We start from the raw sequence: 18,889 nt of genomic DNA, 5'->3' as shown, positions 1-18,889 counted from the left end.
AAATACTTTTTTGGGGTGTATGGTACAGTATGATGTTATACGGTGATGGCTCAGCTGCTTACTTGTCTACCTTTTCATAAAGGACAAGCAGATGACCACTCGGATTAAACCATTTCATCCTAGACTGCTCTAGATTGTGATCACTGATCAATAAAAGCAGAGTTTTCATGTAGCAGTATGTATGCATGCTATACACAAAAAAAGCCATGTTACAAGTCCAGTGTTAAGACTGCGTGATCAAATACTAGATGGCTTAGAAATGCTACAATTAGGACCCTGTTCTTCCAAGTATGTATCAAGTGCTTGCTTAGAAATTACCCTAATTTAGAGTTATTATAATCTCTGCCTTTTGAACAGTATATTCTATGAGATTGGTATTTTATGGTACGCCAGCATATAGTAGCAAAACTGGTTTTGTGTTAAAATAAAATAAATAAAAATACAAACATGAATGCATGTTCCTTCTTCCTGCCAAGAAATATATTTATTTATATACAGGCTCATCCTAGAACCTGTGTCAGTTTTACTCCTCTTTCATGCAGAAAGTACTTTGGGTTCAAAATATTAGAAAGTTTGAAAGTTTAAGTTTTGCCTGAGCAAGAACTTCAGACTCGTGACTTGATTGCAGAACATACTGAAGTTGAGGAGATTCTTTCTACTAATTCTATTTAGTTTTCAGCCAGCTCTTTCATCATTATTTCATGAGTATTTTGCTTATTTTCCTTTCCTTCTTAATGTTGTCATCACTGGAGATTAAAATGGCTAGATAAGGGGAGTCGAGAGATAATTTGTAAGCTGTTTGAAGGAAGCAGTGTATTTTTGTTATGTGTCTGGGTGGTACCTAGCACAATGAGACTCCCTATATAAATGAGGCTTACAGTTTGAGTCATAATAAAAATAATAATGAGGAAGATGAAGAGCTGGATCCTTTGTAAATGGGGAAAATTGAATCAGGACTAAGGTATTCTGCTCGTACATTTTTCAAGGTACGCTTTGTTATGTGAGCAACCAGCAAAGTGAATTTGTTTTGAAGAATAGTTTAGATACTGACCAGCTGAAAATGAAGTTTGCCTGTTGCCAAATAGAAAAAAAGGTTGTGTTCGAACTAGTGGGTTTTTTTGTGGAGGTGAAAGCTCATGACAGTGATAGGCACATTTTCTCAGAGTAATATGTAAATATGCTGCTCTGACGTAATACACTCACGGATTAGAGCTAATATTGGCATAGGATTTTTTTTGTATTAGATAGTCTTTCTGGTGTTTGAGGTTCTAGATTTATTTACTTTTTACAGGGTTTTTTGGTAAGGTGCTCATGCTTTCAATTTTCATCATTATGAAATTGTATTTTTAGTTTTTATCTATGTTGAAATTAAATGGCCCTATGAATTCATACAACAGCTTACACACTTCTGATATGTTTCATCCTTATGCTTTGATCATACTTGGTAAAGTATATGCTAATAACTTGCCAGAAGGACATTACATGTTACCAGTGAAAAGTTTCACAGACTCCAAGGAAACACCACAGGAAAAGTCCAAGAACATGCTTCCAAACAAATATGCAGTAGTCCTTCTTAGTGAAATATGAAGGATTTATAGATATGCTTGCTGTTCTTTTTATTATTGCTAGTAGTCCCTATGTATTTTATTTAAATATATTTTTCAAGACACAAATGCATATCTGTAGCTTTTTTCCTTCAATACCAGCCTAAATGGGAAGGCTGAAATTTGTGCAAGGCAATGTATAGAAGATAAGATGATGAGGGTTATGACTCTGTTTTTCAATTCAACTACAGTATGATATATTTATTTTACTAAACATAATATACATTTTATTAAACACATAAATATATGCTAAATTCATACAAAATTTCTGTATTTTATTATAATTTGGCATGAAAAAGGCAAATTTCTAGAATATTTTGTCTGGTTAGATGCTGGAGCACTTAGACTTTAATGTTTTCTCTAAAGCTATTTTCATGTTCCTGGATCTTTTATTGACACAATTGTAGAACAGAAAAGTTTGTAGTTATCGTCAGATAAAATAGAACTTCATAACTTAAAATCATCAAAGGATTATTATTTTAGTCAAGTTTGAGTAAGTAAATGTGTTTGGAACCAAAGTAACTGGAAAGTTTATTTTGGATCCACAGCTGGTACTAGCTTAGCCCTAGCCCTGGCTTTCTCATGATAGAATATTGCATGAAGGTTTTGTGCATTGGAGTTATGGTAAGCTATTAGTATTTAAGTGAAAAGACTTTCATACTTAACTATAAAAAGTTGTTTTTATTATTTAGTTGTTGTAGGATTTTATATGCAGCCTTGAAGTCTTTTTGGCAGTTACACTATGTAGGAGGGTAATACTCACTTTTCACGTGTTCTTCATACTAATAGTTGCTAAAATTGTAGAGCAGTATAAACACAATTATTTTTAATTGGTTGTTAATGCTGAATTCCAGTGAGAACAATGAAGGATGTGTATTAAAAGCAAATGAATTAATGAATAATGTTGCAATGAATACCAACTAAATAAGAGAGTAATTATTACATATAAAACTTAGCCAGATATTCCACATGCCTTTAAATATCCCTGAAATTATTTAAAAAAAAAAAGAGCCTGTTTCCTGAAATTGTTGAAAATAATGTTTTCTTTAAAGCATGTAACTTGTACAAAATTTTAGTCAAAGTGAAACATTGATTGAAAGAACAGAAACCTAAGGATGAGATTGACTAGAATTCCTGTTCTTTGAACAGTGGTCTTTATTCATGGGTCAGGAAGAGATTCTGACTTGTAACTTAGCAGTCAGCAGTTATTCAGCGGTTATGAGATAGGACGATTTCTTAAGTTGGTTACTTACCACAAACTGACAAAAAATGAAATTTTCCATAACTAAATAAAAACTTTTAAAAATCAAGCTTTCTTAGAGAAGAATAGGAATACTGTGTAGTGCTAAGACGTTGTGTTTTAAGTGGTCAAAGAAAATGCAGCTGATCCTTATTATACTCATTTGTATGTTCAGGTAGCCTGCTCTCTTAGTTCTCTTACTCGTGTGCTCTGCTTTCCATTTATATAGTTTTTACTTGTTGTCTAACTTCAAAACATGAATTTCTGGCCTGCCTTTTTAAATTCAAACAAACAGTGTGTGTCTGGCTCAACTCCAGATGGTCTAATTGGGTAGAGCTAGTTTGGATGTCAGAGGCTGAGGTATGGTCTTATAATAATGACCGCACCAGAACCCCAATGTGAGATGTGTAACAGTGGTTCTTTGCAGTTTTGGGAGTCATTGTGAGATTATATTCTGTACCTGAAACTCCCAGAAAAACACATTAGCCTTTCTGCTGAGAGCATGTGATGGATGATGATTAATGCGGAGAGAGGGCACTTCCCAGGAGACACCTTCATGTGAGTGTCACCTTGTGGGTCATCTTAAATGCCTCTAATCGGTTTATATAGCTATAAAATGTGGGTTAGGGAAGGGAATCTCCTTATAGTATCACTGTCATGAAAGGCTGTAAAGACTTTTGTACAACCTGTCCCTCTTCATTGCACTTGTGCAGGATAACTATAGCATGTCACCTGTTTTGTTTCACTCCCTCCTGCCCACCCGCCTCAGTTAGGAAGACCTAATTCTTCTGCAGTATATATTTCACTGTTCTCTCTATCGAGCAACATTCTCTTTTTATAAAATATGAATTTAAAATACTCCATTTATTCCAGTAACTTCATACTTTCCTTTTATACAACAGAGTCTTAAAGTCATTGCACATTTTTAGGCTTATATATTAGTAAAAGCTTAAAGCAGTATGCTTTGCGTAACTTTTTAGAAGTAGAAGGGAAACTACTGCTTACTTCATTGGTTTATCATTAGTGTATGTTACTTAGCATGTATAGGCCTTGACATAATAGAAATGAAAATAGGGGGTGATTCTGTTTCAAGAATTTGTAATAATTCCTTCTCTTTAACACATGAATGTGTTCAGTATTGGCAAAAGAACACGTTGCTACCAAAACTGAAATGAGATCCTTGAAACAGAAAGGATGTTGCCATGGAAAAATGAAGTAACACTCAGTGCAGCTGCGAAGCATTAATGAATAGGATATTTTTTTTAAAAGATCATTTGTGTTTGGTGTGGCTTGGAGGGTCCCAACCAGATGGTTTCCATGAACAGGATCTGACCCCCAGCTTGAGGACTTCTTACTGGCAGATTACTTCATTTTCTTTCCCTTGGATTGTCAGATCCTTACATTAATGCAAGATTTACTGCTGCAGATTTATATTCAGTTACATAAATCAGTCACATTTTACATTAAATTCACAATTTTAGACACACAGTTTAACAGTTATTTAAAAAGTGTAAAAAGATTTATATGATAGTTTTAATATATGCTATTGATGTAGTTTAATTTTAAGAATTTGGATTACGTCTATTTTAAAGCACTTTCCGATTGGTGAAGCAATCTGTAGCACACATTCTCACTTTTGTCCAACATATAATTCCATCATTTTAGGTGCACTCTTCCATTCCTTCACTGGAACTTGTTATTAGACAGATCTCCAGATTCTGTCAGGTAAAAGTAAACAAATTCCATTTAAGTTGATAGTTGTGTGTAAGCAGAATCTGCCTCTGAAACAGGTGCAATTCAATTTTGCACTTATTGGGCCCTTGTGCATCCAGGTTGGCAATTTATTATGTAATTATAGTAATTGCATGATTTGCCCTAAAATGTGGAATTTTGCTGTATGTTCATTGTGTTGGCCTTTGAAATCCTGCAATAATGTTTTGCAAAATTCATTTATTCGTATAAACCTTTAAATGAAACACAAGTAAGCAAACCATATCTGTAAGCAAATTGTAATACTACGTATGGGGTGCCTGATGCTGTCATGTAAACCCCACTAAAATTCATGGTCCAACTCCCATTCAGTTGTTTGAAAATGAATGGCAAAGTAGCTGCCTATGTAAGCAGGAATTTCGCTCAGGCATTTGAAGGAGTGAAACTGTTGTGATTCCACTTCAATATTCTTGATACAGCAAAGTAAAATAAAACAAAAATGATCTGAAGAACTTGTCTTCAGGAGAAAGCTGTATTGAACACTAAATTAAGTGTAAAAACTCTACTGAGTATTGAGTTCTCTTCTCAAGAGTACTTTGTAAAACATCTCCTGTGGATCCTGCTGCTGGTAATGTGATGAAGTATAGTATCTCTCCAAGTTGGTGGAATTTTTGGATTATTATTACCACATGGTTTGTGTATCCAGGCAGCATTTGATGTTAATCGTCATGGATATACATATGAAGAATGGATGATTTGTTATAAACTGTTTACTCAGCAAATGCACTGATAAAACAAAAGTTATACTGATCATAAGTTCTTTTGTCATCTATTTATCATTATCCCACAATGGCTTGACCTGCAACCTATTACTAATAGGCCAGAAAACGATCTAGTGTGTCACTGTAAAAATCTTTGCAAATTGACACAATGACTAATTTACCAGTTTAAAAAAAAAAATCCAAATCTATTACATCTGTAACAATACACTGTTGCTTTTCATCCAGTATAAATAAAGTATACTCTGCAACCTTGGATCAATAAACTACTTATCAAAGATGTAATTAACTTCATTTTACAACTCAAACAGTTCTAAAACTAGAAACAAACACAGACTTCATGTAACAATGTATTTATTTTTGCAAAATTCTACTTATATTTTTCTGCAGTGAATTCTTGTCAGTTTGTCTAAGCAAAAGGGCACAAAAATGCTGAAATAAAGATGAATATCTGTGTTCTCACTAGGCTGGCAAAGTACTTATGGTGCTGGGGAATTCCAGCTCTATTGCAAATCACTGTTGCAGTCTTGAGGGACTATTAGCCTTCAGGGGAGGGTATGGAGTAGAAACCTTCGTTATCAGTTTTAAGCTGTGATGTCTTTAATGATGTCAAATTGAAAGACTGTTACGTAAGTTTACGGCAAACAAATGTTCTTTTATCACAGCTACAAAGAACATCTTGTGTCCAACATTTTGTACACTAGACTTGTCCAAACAATGTGAAGAAATGAACTGAATCATAGCTTGTACTTGCTTAACAAAGCATTCAAGTGTGCAGGCTGTTAGGGCTATTTGATATCCAGGTGCAGAATATTACTTGTAAGAGCCAAGGAAGACTAACAGTCTGCAGCTTACACCACCTCTGAGTTAACAAGTCGTGATGAGTTCAGTTCTTGGTTTGGGCTCACTCAGCCTCACTAGAAGCTCATAAGGAGATGGCAGAATGGTCAGAAATGTTCCAGGGTAACAGCATTGCTTGAAAATAAAGAACAAGAAAGTGCTATTTCATATGAAACCATATGCGCTACTTCTCATTTGCAATGAAAACGGGACAAAAGCTGTATAAACTTGGTGAACTTAATTCGTTTCTTTTTCTCTTTGTGTATGTATGCACCTATCCATTTGTTTTAAAGTCAGTTTTTCATTGAAGTTTATATTTTTCCTAGTTTATCTGATGATTAACCTTTTTGTACATGCTCATTACTGTTGACTATGAAGTAAAGAGAGAATTTTCCCTGAAATATGTCTTTATAGAAGTCTTTATAGAAAAAAACAGCATATAAAATGTTGGTTAGTTCTAGAGGCTTAGCTATTGCTAACAAAAGCTAATGAACTGCAAAAAGAGGAGGGCTTTCTCAGCTTTATTGTGAGAACATTTTCTGACTCAATTATGCTTCTTGTAAAAAGCTGTTGAAATGCAGGTAGATGTATGTTCGGTTTATATGGCAAAACCTTTCTGATCAAATTTACAGACCAAAATCACACTACTGCTTCCCTCCCCTCCCATAATCATAATTTACAAGAATATATTATTTTCCAACATTTTGTGTCATCTTTCCTCTTAATTCAACTAAAGGCTAAGACTATTTTCAATCAACTGTGATAGATTAATAACATGAGATTTTTGTACCAAGATGAATACTCCACATAGGGGGAAAAAATGGTAATCTGTTTCTGAGAAATCTTTCTTGGCTTTGTTTTTTCAGCTTGAAGTGCAATCTTGTTGTGTATTCCTTCCAAATGATAGCCTGCCTTCCCCAAGTACTATTGTATCGGGTGACATTCCTGGGACTGTACGAAGCTGGTACCATGGGCAGGCCAGTATGCCTGGCACACTTGTCGTCTGCTTGCCCCAGATAAAGATTATGAGTGCTGGACACAAGCACATGGAACCATTGCAGGAAATCCCATTTGTTGTGCTGAGACCCATCCTGGAAGAAGGTAGTGTGATAAACTCAAAAAAGCTTACTCTTTAATTTACATTTTTTACTGTTATGAAAATTATCTTCATTTTATTTTGAAAACTTCTGATGTTGTGCTGCTTTTTTAGCAGTATGTTATGTATTATTGATGGCTAGAAATACTAATGACAAGGTTTGCCCCACTGAGATCAAAGTGAAACTCATCATCAAAGAGCTAGTTCTATGATATGTTTTGTATATTTGTTGAAGCCAAAAGAATTCAGAAGTGCAATTTTTGCCTTCATTGGGTTTGTCATTTGAGTTACTGTGTAGCCACAAACAGTTGGTTGACACAACAGGAGGAGGCAGTGAGTTGTCAATTCCAAGACAGAATGAGTCAGGTTAGGAAAAACTTCTCATGCCACCTTTGGGGGGGCGGGGGGGAGAAAAAGTCTTGGCTCTAACATTCAGACTGGACGTTAGGAAAAGGTTCTTCACTGAGAGGGTGGTTGGTCACTGGAACAGGCTCCACAGGGAAATGGTCACGGCACCAACCCTGTCAGAGTTCAAGATGCATCTGGATGACGCTCTTAGTCGTATGATTTAGGTAGCCCTGCGAGGAGCAGGGAGTTGGACTCGATGATCCTTATGGGTCCCTTCCAACTTGAGATATTCTATGATTCAATGTAAGACAAGAAAAGAAATTCATAAATACAGCAGACTATCAAAAGAAAAGAATGAGACTTTATTGGTCATCATGATAGGCAACAATTGTGTTCTGTTTTGTGTCTGTAGGGGTTGTCGCAAGGTTTTTGTAGAGATTTGAGGAAAAAAATTGAGAAGTTTTATATGAGTGTTTACGGGGGGATGCTCTTGTGCATAGGCTAGGGATGAGAAAAAGTACAGTAGTTCTTATTTGAAAAGCTAATATTTGATAGAGGTTTGAGTTGTAGACCAATTTGAGGGAAGAATCAGCTTTTAACATTCCGCAACTGATTGAGAAATGAAAGGAGGGGATAAGCTGTAAAGGACCTAGCAAGTAGAAAACAAGCTGCTTATGTTCAATACATTTTTTTTAAAAATAGAGCCCTTAGAAATGATCACAGTAAATGGTAAATGGATTTGCAGCAGTATTCTGAAGGAATACTGATGTAAAAATCTTGTTCTACAGATATTCATATGAAAAATTGTGTATTGGAAATAGGTAGGGCAAGTATCCCTGTCTTGAGTCTTGGGGTTTGGGTTTATTTTAGTGGCATTCATGAGATCTAGCCTCATAACCAAGTTTAAAATGTCATGGAAATGCCAGTTGTTGTGGTTTAACCCCAGTAGGCAGCTCAGCCCCCCACAGCCACTCACTCACCCCCCCTTAGCGGGATGGGGAGAGAATCAGAAGGGTAAAAGTGAGAAAACTCATGGGTTGAGATAAAGACAGGTAAAGCAAAAGCTGCACATGCAAGCAAAGCAAAACAAGGAATTCATTTGCTAGTTCCTATCAGCAGGCAGGTGTTCAGCCATTTCCAGGAAAGCAGGGCTCCATCACACGTAACGGTTACTTGGGAAGGCAAATGCCATAATTCGGAATGTCCTTCCCCTTCCTGCTTCCCCTAGCTTTTATTGCTGAGCATGATGTCATATGGTATGGAATATCCCTTTGGTCAGTTGGGTTAGCTGTCCCGGCTGTGTCCCCTCCCAGCTTCTTGTGCACCCCCAGCCTACTTGCTGGTGGGGTGGTGTGAAGAGGCAGAAAACAACTTAACGCTGTGCAAGCACTTGTTCAGCAATAACTAAAGATCCCCATGTTATCAACAGTTTTCATCACAAATCCAAAACATAGCACCATACCAGCTACTATAAAGAAAATGAAGTCTATCCTAGCCAAAACCAGTACATTGGTGTACAGTTAGTTCATTATTGTATTCTCGAACTATATTATTTGGAAAGAATTGTTGCTGTTTTGTGTATTCATCCTAAGATGAAGAGAGGGAGATGCAGCAATTGTTCCATTGCTTTTGTGACAGCGTTTTCTGGGAAAATTATTCTGTTTTCTGCATACTGATTGCTGAAACGTAGACAATTATAAAGGGTATGCTATGAAAAATTAAGTCAAAAACACATTTAAGAGCTGAAATCCATTTGGATTTATAAGTGTTTTCCCTCTCCCTTTGTTCTGCCGCTGATATTGGACCCTTCTCCTCCTTCCTGTATTTTACCTTAACTCACAGCAACAAAAATAAAATTGTAGTTTTTCATACTGAAAGTCGTATTAGAGATGCTGCCAACTGAAAAGGAAAAAAGGAAGAAAGAAAGAAAAGAGAGAGTAGAAGGTATATGTGTTTTTCCTAATAACTTTCAGTAGGAATGATTTAATTTGCTAATCATAGTGACAGATAAAAGATAAATAAATTTAACCAAAGTCTTTTGTTTGTTTTAAACTGATGATGTCATTTAAACCATTTATGAAAGTAAGAAGTAATTTGAATTTTGTCAAACCCAGATTTGAAGGAAAGATCCTAGTGAGAGAAAAGAATCCCCCTGGTTGGGATAAAGCCTATGGTAAGGAATTTATTTGTGTGTGGCTTTGTGCTCTGGGAATAATGCCAAACAGAAGTTCTCACAATCTTGATATTTTTGATCCTATAGTGGAGCTGTTGCCTTCTCCCATGCCAAAACTCCCCCTTAAACAGACTATTAAAAAGTTTTTTTGAAAGCTTTTAAGTCACCTTCTTTGTTTCTTCCCATGTAGAGGTAAATAATTTTTATGGACTTTCATTGAGTCTCTTCATTTGCATTCTGTCTTTGAACAAGACTTCAGGGACATACTGTCATTCTTAAGACATGTTACCATCTCTCTGAAATTATATTTATTCAGCCTTGCTTTTCCTGGAAACTGTTTTTTGAATCATTCCTTCTTTTATAAAGAAGATATAAGTAAAAGGCTTGTTTACAAGGATGCATTGTTACTTTTAAGAAAGCTGTGTGCTCACTCATATATTTTTCTTATTACATGAAAAACTAGAAGAGGAGGAAAAGGGAGCATAGTCATACTGTCATTTGGGGATATTGCAGCCTACTCACAGAGACTTATTGACCTCAAGATGTCAACATACTGTAAAAATAGCTTATACAATATCCCACAATCAGGTCTTTCCATTTGTTTTCAGAGTTCTGATACATTTCTTTTCTGATGTAATTGTAGTTTGTAGGAATACTTAAAAGAACATTTTAAGTACAGTACTTAGATTCAGAAACGTAACTTAACTCAGTCATACTAACATACGAACAGAAATGGATTTATCTATGTAAAGAACGAGATATTCTGTTGAACTTCTGTTGAATAACAAATACAACTAAATAAGTTCATAAAAAGGTATTAAATTACATTAAGTATTATCTTTATAGTTCAAATCAATCAGATGATAAATCCATGAGGTAGTATTCACTGAGGATATTAAAATAGAATCACAGAATCATAGAGCAGCCCAGGTTGGAAGGGACCTTGAATGATCATCTGGTCAAAAATTTTGGGGCAGAGGGAGCCTAGATGAGATTATCCATCACCTTGTCCAGTCGCTTCTTGAAAACCTCCACATCCCTGGGGAGGTTGTTCCAGTAAATGATTGTTCTTACTGTAAAAGATTTCCTATATCAAGATGAAACCTCTCCCAGTGCAACTTGTACCTGTTACCCCATGTCTTCTCCATTGTGGCTCCTTGTGAAGAGGGGGACCTGTGTCCTATTTGTAGCTGCCCTTTAAGTAAAATAGTTACTAAGAAGAAATTAAATAGAAACTCAGCTTGAGCAGAACTGAAATGTTTGGAGAACTGCATAGGGCGAGTTGTGACTTTCTGTGCATGCTTGTGTACATCCAACTTCAAATACTTGACAATTCGTCTATATACTCTCTAAGTCCCAACCTATACTGGTAGGATAAAATGTGGTAAATTTACAGTTGGACAAACTATGTTGTTATGATCAGGACTTCTGGACTGTTAAGTGGTTTTCCAAAAATTTAAAATGTTATACTAGGAAAATAAATTGAAGACATGAAGGGAACTAAAATTTTGCTTCAGGTAAAGCACTAAGTTTTAGAGTAATAATGAGAACATTTTTGGCATCTATGAAATCTTCCTGTGTTTAGAAGTTTACATTTTTTATTTTTTTAATTTAGAATCTTTTCTTCACTTCCATTCATGTTTTTAAACTAGTTACTGGTGTTTTAGTCTATTCTCCCTGCTTCAATCCTTTTTTTTTGTTTGTTTGTGGGTTTTTTTTGGTTTTTTAATAATCCTTAGCTGGCACATGTAAAACTTTCCTCTTTGGGTTCATACTGGTAACTTTTATGAATCCATCTTTGTAAAAATGTTTTTTTTAGGCCAGATACAGTAACATACAGATATTTAGGTAAGACACAGTAAAATACCTTTTAGAAACCAGTGTGCAGAATATCTTAAAATTGTTGTTGATATTGCTAGATATCATATTCATGTTCTCATATGGATAGCAGTATGCTGACAATCATGTAAATCACTGTATTCCAAACATATAAATCTGAGAGGTGGCTTTTGTTTGTGAAATATGATGGATTATATAACCTCACAGATTTTTGTAGCACATGTTTAAACTCAATAAGTTGTCGAGGGACTTGTAGGTAAATAGAAAATTAGGGCTTCTAATACTAGTGTGTGAATTAATTATAATGAAATGTATTGGTCATAAACTACTACAATATCATAGAAGCATATAGATTTCAACCTGCAAAAAAGTCAGTTAAATGTTTAAAGTAGAGCAGCAGTATGTTGGCATTCTTAGAAGTTATCATCTTGCATTAGATTTTAAAAAATGCTCAACTTCAATATAATAACTGAAAAATAATTTCTGTAAATTGTACGATGAATATTTGACATTCAAATAGTGTGCTATTTGAGTTTATATTCAATGTCACCATCTGTAAAACATGATAATTATTGTATTTAACTTACCTGTTATGGTTAATGACCTTATAAAATTAGTTCTCACATTTTAGTGACGTTCTTCGGTACCTGAATGGCAATGAAGTTCTGCATAAACCACTTGTTAATGTTGTGTCCAGCTGTTAGAGCTCTCTAGTAGCTGGGTTTAAGTTAGAAAAGCTTGTGTGTTTGTGCTTACATTTGAAGTCTGTGGAACTAAATCTCATCTGCTGAAAGTGAGCTCTGGGCTTGGGCAGAACCCTTAGGGCTTTCAACTGGGTGCATCTAGGATTATGCAGCCATACAACTGCTATTGCATGACTGGGAGGAAGTACAACAGTGACCTAACATGTAATGATTGCAGTATCTTTTTCTTTTAAACATTGCATGTCACATGAGAATGTGAGTGCATTGGAAATCCATGTAAAGACCCTGCAATGTGGGTACAGAAAGGGAAATGAAGAGAGACTAGTCAAGACGCTTTTTGAAGGTTGCAAAGGATACCTTTAGCAAGCCTGGGAATAAATCACAGATCATATGCATGATAAAGCTTTATTGATCTCTCTCCTACCATTACTAATTTTAAACAAAATTTCTCTTTTGTACAACTGCCAACATTGTATACACAACATTGTGATCTAGTTTTTAAAATAAAGAGAAGTGTCATACAAAGTGAGAGCAAACATATAACAATTATTAGTAAAGTACATTTATCAATATTGTATGTCATGCATATGCTTATATAATGTGCATTAACTCTAGCTAAGAAAAAAAGTGCATCAAATAACTACCAGAGAAAGTGCTTGCACATAGCGGAAATTTGTAATTATATATATTGGAAAAATAACTCAAACACTCTGTAGGAAAGGAGTCTTGCTAAACTATTGCAAAGAGCAGATAAATGATGAATGCCAATTCTTTGAATGGGGTGATTGGGTCAGTCAGCTGCCAAAGATCTGAAAGTGGTATTTATAAATTTAAGAAGTTATCAAAGCAGTTGAAATATCTTAATGAATACATTTTCAACTTTTTTTAAATTAGTAGTGATGTTTGAAGAAATTAAAAATAAGGATTTACGAGAGCAGTAGATCAGGAATTAACCAGGATCTTCAACCATACTAGGGGTCTTTCATGTGTATCTTTTGTAATCTTGCCCATAAGAGGTGTGGGGTGAGCTCTAGTTCCACTGAAGGCAATGTCAGATTTACTTACAATATTGTCAGTGTAAAAGAATCTCAGCAATTAGGTGACAAAACAATAGTATACATGGATGGGAAGGTTAGATGTAGAGAAAATATCTGCCAAGTGTGGCACTGACTTTTCCTTCCTTCCTACTAATAAATCATTTTTGAAATAAATCCTATGAACAATGTTGCTTTTGATGTTTAGACACTTTGAATTAATTATTTAAATAGTTTCATAAAACCAGTCTGCGAATGAATGCAGGTACAGGGGTTTTTTAAACACAAATAAAGCAAGCATAGGTACAACAACAAAACAAGGATTTATCAGGTGGACAGTTCCAGTACAATGTTAGAATGGTCACATAGTGTGTACGGAGCTGAAGAAAAGGTAATTGATGACATTAGGGGGAATTTTATAGTTGTAAATTTGCCATACCTTTACTACAGTGTGTGTTCAGCATACTGTGGTTTCTGTACGTTGATAAAATTTGATCAGTGTTTACCTTTTAAGGTAGATAATGTATGCAGCGTAGTAGAGTTAACATTCAGTATTTTTTTTGGAGATTCTTTCTAATCCATGAAATATAAACGATGTTAATTTACTGTGGTGGTCACACAGAAAAACAAAGTTCGTGTGTAGTAATTAGAAACATGTCATTAGAGTTGACTTCGCATTTGAATTTTTTCCATCTATTACAATTAATATTTTGTATTTCTTGGCTGACTGAACTTGGAAAAAATACAGATTGCTAACTACTTTAAAATTCCTAATCTGAAACCTTTCCAAAATATTTTCAAGTTACTTTGGCTGAGCTGAATTATTCAGTATGCAATAGCATCAAAATAAACTACTGAAGTTTTCAGTTCTTTCATAGGATGAGACACACAGACTCTCCTGATATATACTCCTGACCATATAAATTTATTGCTGGTGCCACCTGTGGAAGAAACAATAGAACTCTTACTAAAATAATATGGTAAAAAAGATATTTGGATCCAGCTTTATTTTAATTTCAAAACTTTTCTAAAGTTTCTTTAAAATAATCAGAGTTAACATTTAATTTGTGCTATTTCTTAGTGTTGTGATTTCTCAGCAGGACAGTGTTGACCGTAGGCCACACCAGGCAGCAAATGCACTCTCCATATATTGTTTAAATACACTGGTTTGAATTCTTTATTGCCCTGTGAGACTCCAAGGGCCCGTCCCAGTGTACATTTGTATGTGTCTGCCATCTTCTGTTCTGATTCTCAAGACTGGCTCCCATGCTTCTGGGGTGTTAGATTAATTTGGACTGTTCTTACCCATGACTCCAGGCCCAAATCTTGAAAAATAAAACCTCATACCAAATAATCTTCTGAATTTTGATTTAGGAAAGAGAACTTTTCTCCTTCTCTTCCTCCAAATGAATGTGCTCTGTACAAAGATAAAGACTGTTTCAGCCCAGGCTGAGGTTTGTGGATGCTTACCAGCCTGCTGTCTTTGGATCTGAGGCTGCATCCAGCCACTCTTATGTTACTTTGAATTGGGGCAGGCAGTTTCTCTTGGTGGACTGAAAATTCACATGCTGGACACAGACTCTCCACCATTCAAGTGGGTACAAAAAGGCCCAACTTCCTCAGCAGAAAATCTGATAAATGGAATGATGAAGACTTTCTTTAGAGGGAAAAAAAAAAACCTGAAATAATTGTTATGCTCTTATACTTCTAAAGAGCAAAAAACCATATCTGTTTCAGGTAAAATGAGAATTACCCATGTATCTTTCATTGTCTCATTTTCCTCACTTCTATTGAGCATTCTTTGGGTTTTGGTTCAGTGTCTCTTGCAGAGCCTAAATTCTTTCTCCAGGACCCAGTTATCATATGTGGGATTGTATTGGGTTTATGTGGCAAGGTTTTGGTAGCGGGGAGGACTGCAGTGGCTTCTGTGAGAAGATGCCAGAAGCTTCCCCCATGTCTGACAGCCAGTTCCAGCTGGCTCCAAGACGGACCCACTGCTGGCCAAGGCTGAGCCAATCAGCAATGTTGGTAGCATGTCTGTGATAACATATTTAAGAAGGGGAAAAAAACAGCTGTGCAACAGCAGCTGGGAGAGAGGAGTGAGAATATGTGAAACATCTCTGCAGACACCAAGGTCAGTGAAGAAGGAGGGGGAGAAGGTGCTCCAGGCACTGGAGCAGAGGTTCCCCTGCAGCCTGTGGTGAAGACCATGGTGACGCAGGTTGTCCCCCTGCAGACCATGGAGGTCTATGCTGGAACAGATGTCCACCCTGCAGTTCATGGAGGACCCCGCCACACCAGGGCAGGTGGATGAGTCCTGAAGGACTGCACCCCGTGGAAAGAACCCATGCTGGAGCAGTTTGTGAAGAACTGCAGTCTGTGGGGAAGGACCCACACTGGAGAAGTTCATGAAGGACTGTCTCCCATGGGTGGAACCCCACGCTGGAGAAAGAGTGAAAAGGGGAAGAGAGAGAAAGAGGGAAGGAATGTGAGGAGGAAGAAGCAGCAGAGACAATGCGTGATGAACTGACTGCAACCCCCATTCCCTGTCTCCCTGTGCCACTCAGGGTGGAGGAGGTAGAGAATTTGGGAGTGAAGTTGAGCCCAGGAAGAAGGGAGGGGTGGAGGGAACATGTTTTTAGATTTGTTCTTATTTCTCATTATCCTACTCTGGTGTTAATTGGCAATAAATTAAACTAATTTCCCCAAGGCGAGTCTGTTTTGCCCGTGATGGTAATTGCTGAGTGATCTCCCTGTCCTTATCTTGACCCTCAAGCCTTTCGTCATATTTTCTCTCCCCTGTCCAATTGAGGAGGGGGAGTGATAGAGCAGCTTGGTGGGCACCTGGCGGCCAGCCAGGGTCAAACCCACCACAGAGATTCTGCTTCAGTTTCCATAGTCTGTGTTCTCAGTTCCTTTCAACTCTAGCTGGTAGAGCTGTTGAAGGTTTTCTCTCGCTAAAAAGAGTTCCTGCTGGCCTTTTAAAGACCTAGCCAAATAATTCTCTCTGTGCTCCTGCTTTGGAAACTTTCCCTTTTCTTTCCCATCTATTGACAATCTAAAGAAAACGGATTGTACTGAAGTTGCAGCCATTTTGTTGTTCAGCTGGACACTGCCAATTCCCTCACTGGTTATTCTTGATAATGATTCATGGTAGGCTGCCAGGCACTTCTCGGGGTAGGCTCCCTCTTAAATACAAGAAATTAAGCGCTCAGTGTATGTCTATAGTAATTTCTTTTTACAAAATCTATCACCATTCTTTTCCTAGGAAGTTAAGTGGAGGCAGTAGAAAGAGCTGCACTGTGATCAAGGTCTCACTTACCTGAGCAGTGCATTGGGATAGGCTTTACTCTGTGGCACCACTCTGTTGAGATGCAAGCTGTAAATTTTTGGAAGAAAGACAATTCTCCTTTTTAGTACTAAAACCTGTAAAAATGTATAAGTATGTAATGTAAGGAACTGCCTCTGCCATCCATATGCTGAAATACATGGGGAGTGGTTTCAGGATACTCCTCAGTTTGAGGAAAATCATATAAAGCAAAAAGAATATTCTTTAAACACTATGTTGTACACGTTTGTTCACAGTTTGGGGTTAAAATTCCCAATGGATTTCAATTTTTAAAAAGTTATAAAAAGTTTATTGCTGTTGTTTAGATTTCAAGGTATAGAATGGAATTGATGGTTGAATTACATTTGTGAGAGTTTGGGATCAATTTAATGGTTGTTGATTGCACTTGCTGACTTCTAAGGGGGTTTAAGATAAGGCCTTTACTGAATTTTGAGAAAATGATAGCCTAGTTTTTATTATGCAATTATTTAACTGTTTTCCCTTCTTTCTAATCATTAGGTGATGCTTTTCCGTGGACTATTGGTCTGCATCATTTCAGTATATATACTCTTCTTGGACAACAGATGACACTTAATTTAGTGGAACCAATGGGTTGTACTTCTACTTTAGCTGTTACTTCACAGAAACTGCTTGCTTCGGGGCCAGAATCCAGGCACTCATTTGTTGTCTGCCTCCATGTCGACCTCGAGTCCCTTGAAATAAAATGCTCCAACCCCCAGGTTGGTATGTTTAATTGATTTATGAAAGGAAATTAAAAATAACTTGATTTAAGTACGATTGTTCAGCATTTTGTTGAAGAGGGTCTCTTCTATCTTAATTTTTTTTTAACTGGGCCATCAAGATCAAGGTGCTTAGATTAAGATTTGCTTTGAAGCTCTCTCAAGTTTTGTAATTTAAACTCTTCTCAAAATGTAATAGCTACAGTATAAATGCATCTTTTGGCTGATGGAGTGAAATGAATTGCAGATGTACCATTAAATGTTATAGTGCTGTTCTGCTGTCACTGTGGATTCATATATTGAAGTGGTTTAATGTAATTTTTTACCATATTTTCATAGAACTAACATTTCTTCAAACATAAAATGTTTTTTAGGCAAACAATGGTATCCTTTAGTAAAGGAAAAAAAAAGAACCAGATGAATGTGTGTAAATAAAAGTTACCACCTCATTTATGTTTATTAAAAGGCAAAGGTGTTGCTAGATTTTCAGAAGGTGCACCCTGTATTTTACTGACCTGGAACAAGTTTGCTGTAGTTCCAAATAGTGTAGGTTTTCTATGCAAAATTTTGAGTAATCTTTACTGCAGCTTGAATAACACTTTCCTGACAGTTGCAACATTTCCAGTGGTGCTGGAGAGAACACTCTTGTTCTTGGGAATTGCAAATCTGTTGGTCTGAGTAGGGCTCTGCATTCATATGCTGTCTGCTGCAAAGTTTTAGCCATATGTAAGATTTTTCAAAGGACATCATGGACAAAATGGACTGTTTATTGCTTCATTTAATAGAAAGAAAGGGAAAGAACACAAAGTATTGTAATTTTGATCTGATAGCACATCACGTTTGTAAAGATTTATGGACCTATGGCCTAAGTCTGGGAATACTAAAGCTAAGGTGGCTGGTGTAATTTTGATGTTATCCCTTGTGTGTACTCATTACAATATGTTTCTCAGTTACATGCAGTTTTTCCCTTGCCTCATTCCATGTTCTATGAATGAAACAAGTGTTTTAAACTACATATTTATTTTATCCTCAGTGTGTGGTCTCCTGCCCCATTCACTGCCTTCCATCCAAGTTATTTCTGACTCATTTGCTATATGCCATTGTCTTCTGTACTGGATGGACTCACACTCACTGGGAAGAGGGTTGGTAGAGTGAGCCTGCGCACTGGACATGGCAAATTAAAATTTAAAATTGAGCAGCCTCAACAAGGTCTGTTCAGACTTGTAAAGCTGTATGACAGGTGTGTTTGCTCATATAAAGGGTTGTCACCATTATAAATGTGTAAATAGGAAAGGACAAAATTACGATTTTGCTGACAATTTTACATTTTATATTTAAAGACTTCTGAAAGCTTTACTTTGCAACTTTGTGGTATTTCCATAATGTTTAATGAATTCATATGCGATAATTTCACAGCCTATGGAAACCTGCCTTATTCTGTATTAATTTTCATA

The 18,889-nt window shown here is 36.3% G+C and overlaps 1 protein-coding gene across 1 annotated transcript in view; it reads left to right on the top strand.

Annotated features, from left to right (window-relative positions):
* VPS13B (vacuolar protein sorting 13 homolog B) overlaps nt 1–18,889 on the top strand; it is a 484,683-nt gene that overhangs the window by 242,541 nt on the left and 223,253 nt on the right. Inside the window, exons 23-24 of the mRNA XM_050892705.1 lie at nt 7,040–7,274; nt 17,215–17,435. Coding sequence (XP_050748662.1) covers nt 7,040–7,274; nt 17,215–17,435 — 456 coding nt within the window. The remainder of the gene's footprint in view (nt 1–7,039; nt 7,275–17,214; nt 17,436–18,889) is intronic.

This window comes from Gymnogyps californianus, chromosome 2, assembly GCF_018139145.2.
Source record: "Gymnogyps californianus isolate 813 chromosome 2, ASM1813914v2, whole genome shotgun sequence".
NCBI classification, from domain to species: Eukaryota; Metazoa; Chordata; class Aves; order Accipitriformes; family Cathartidae; genus Gymnogyps; species Gymnogyps californianus.
This window is presented reverse-complemented; position numbering and strand designations above follow the sequence as displayed.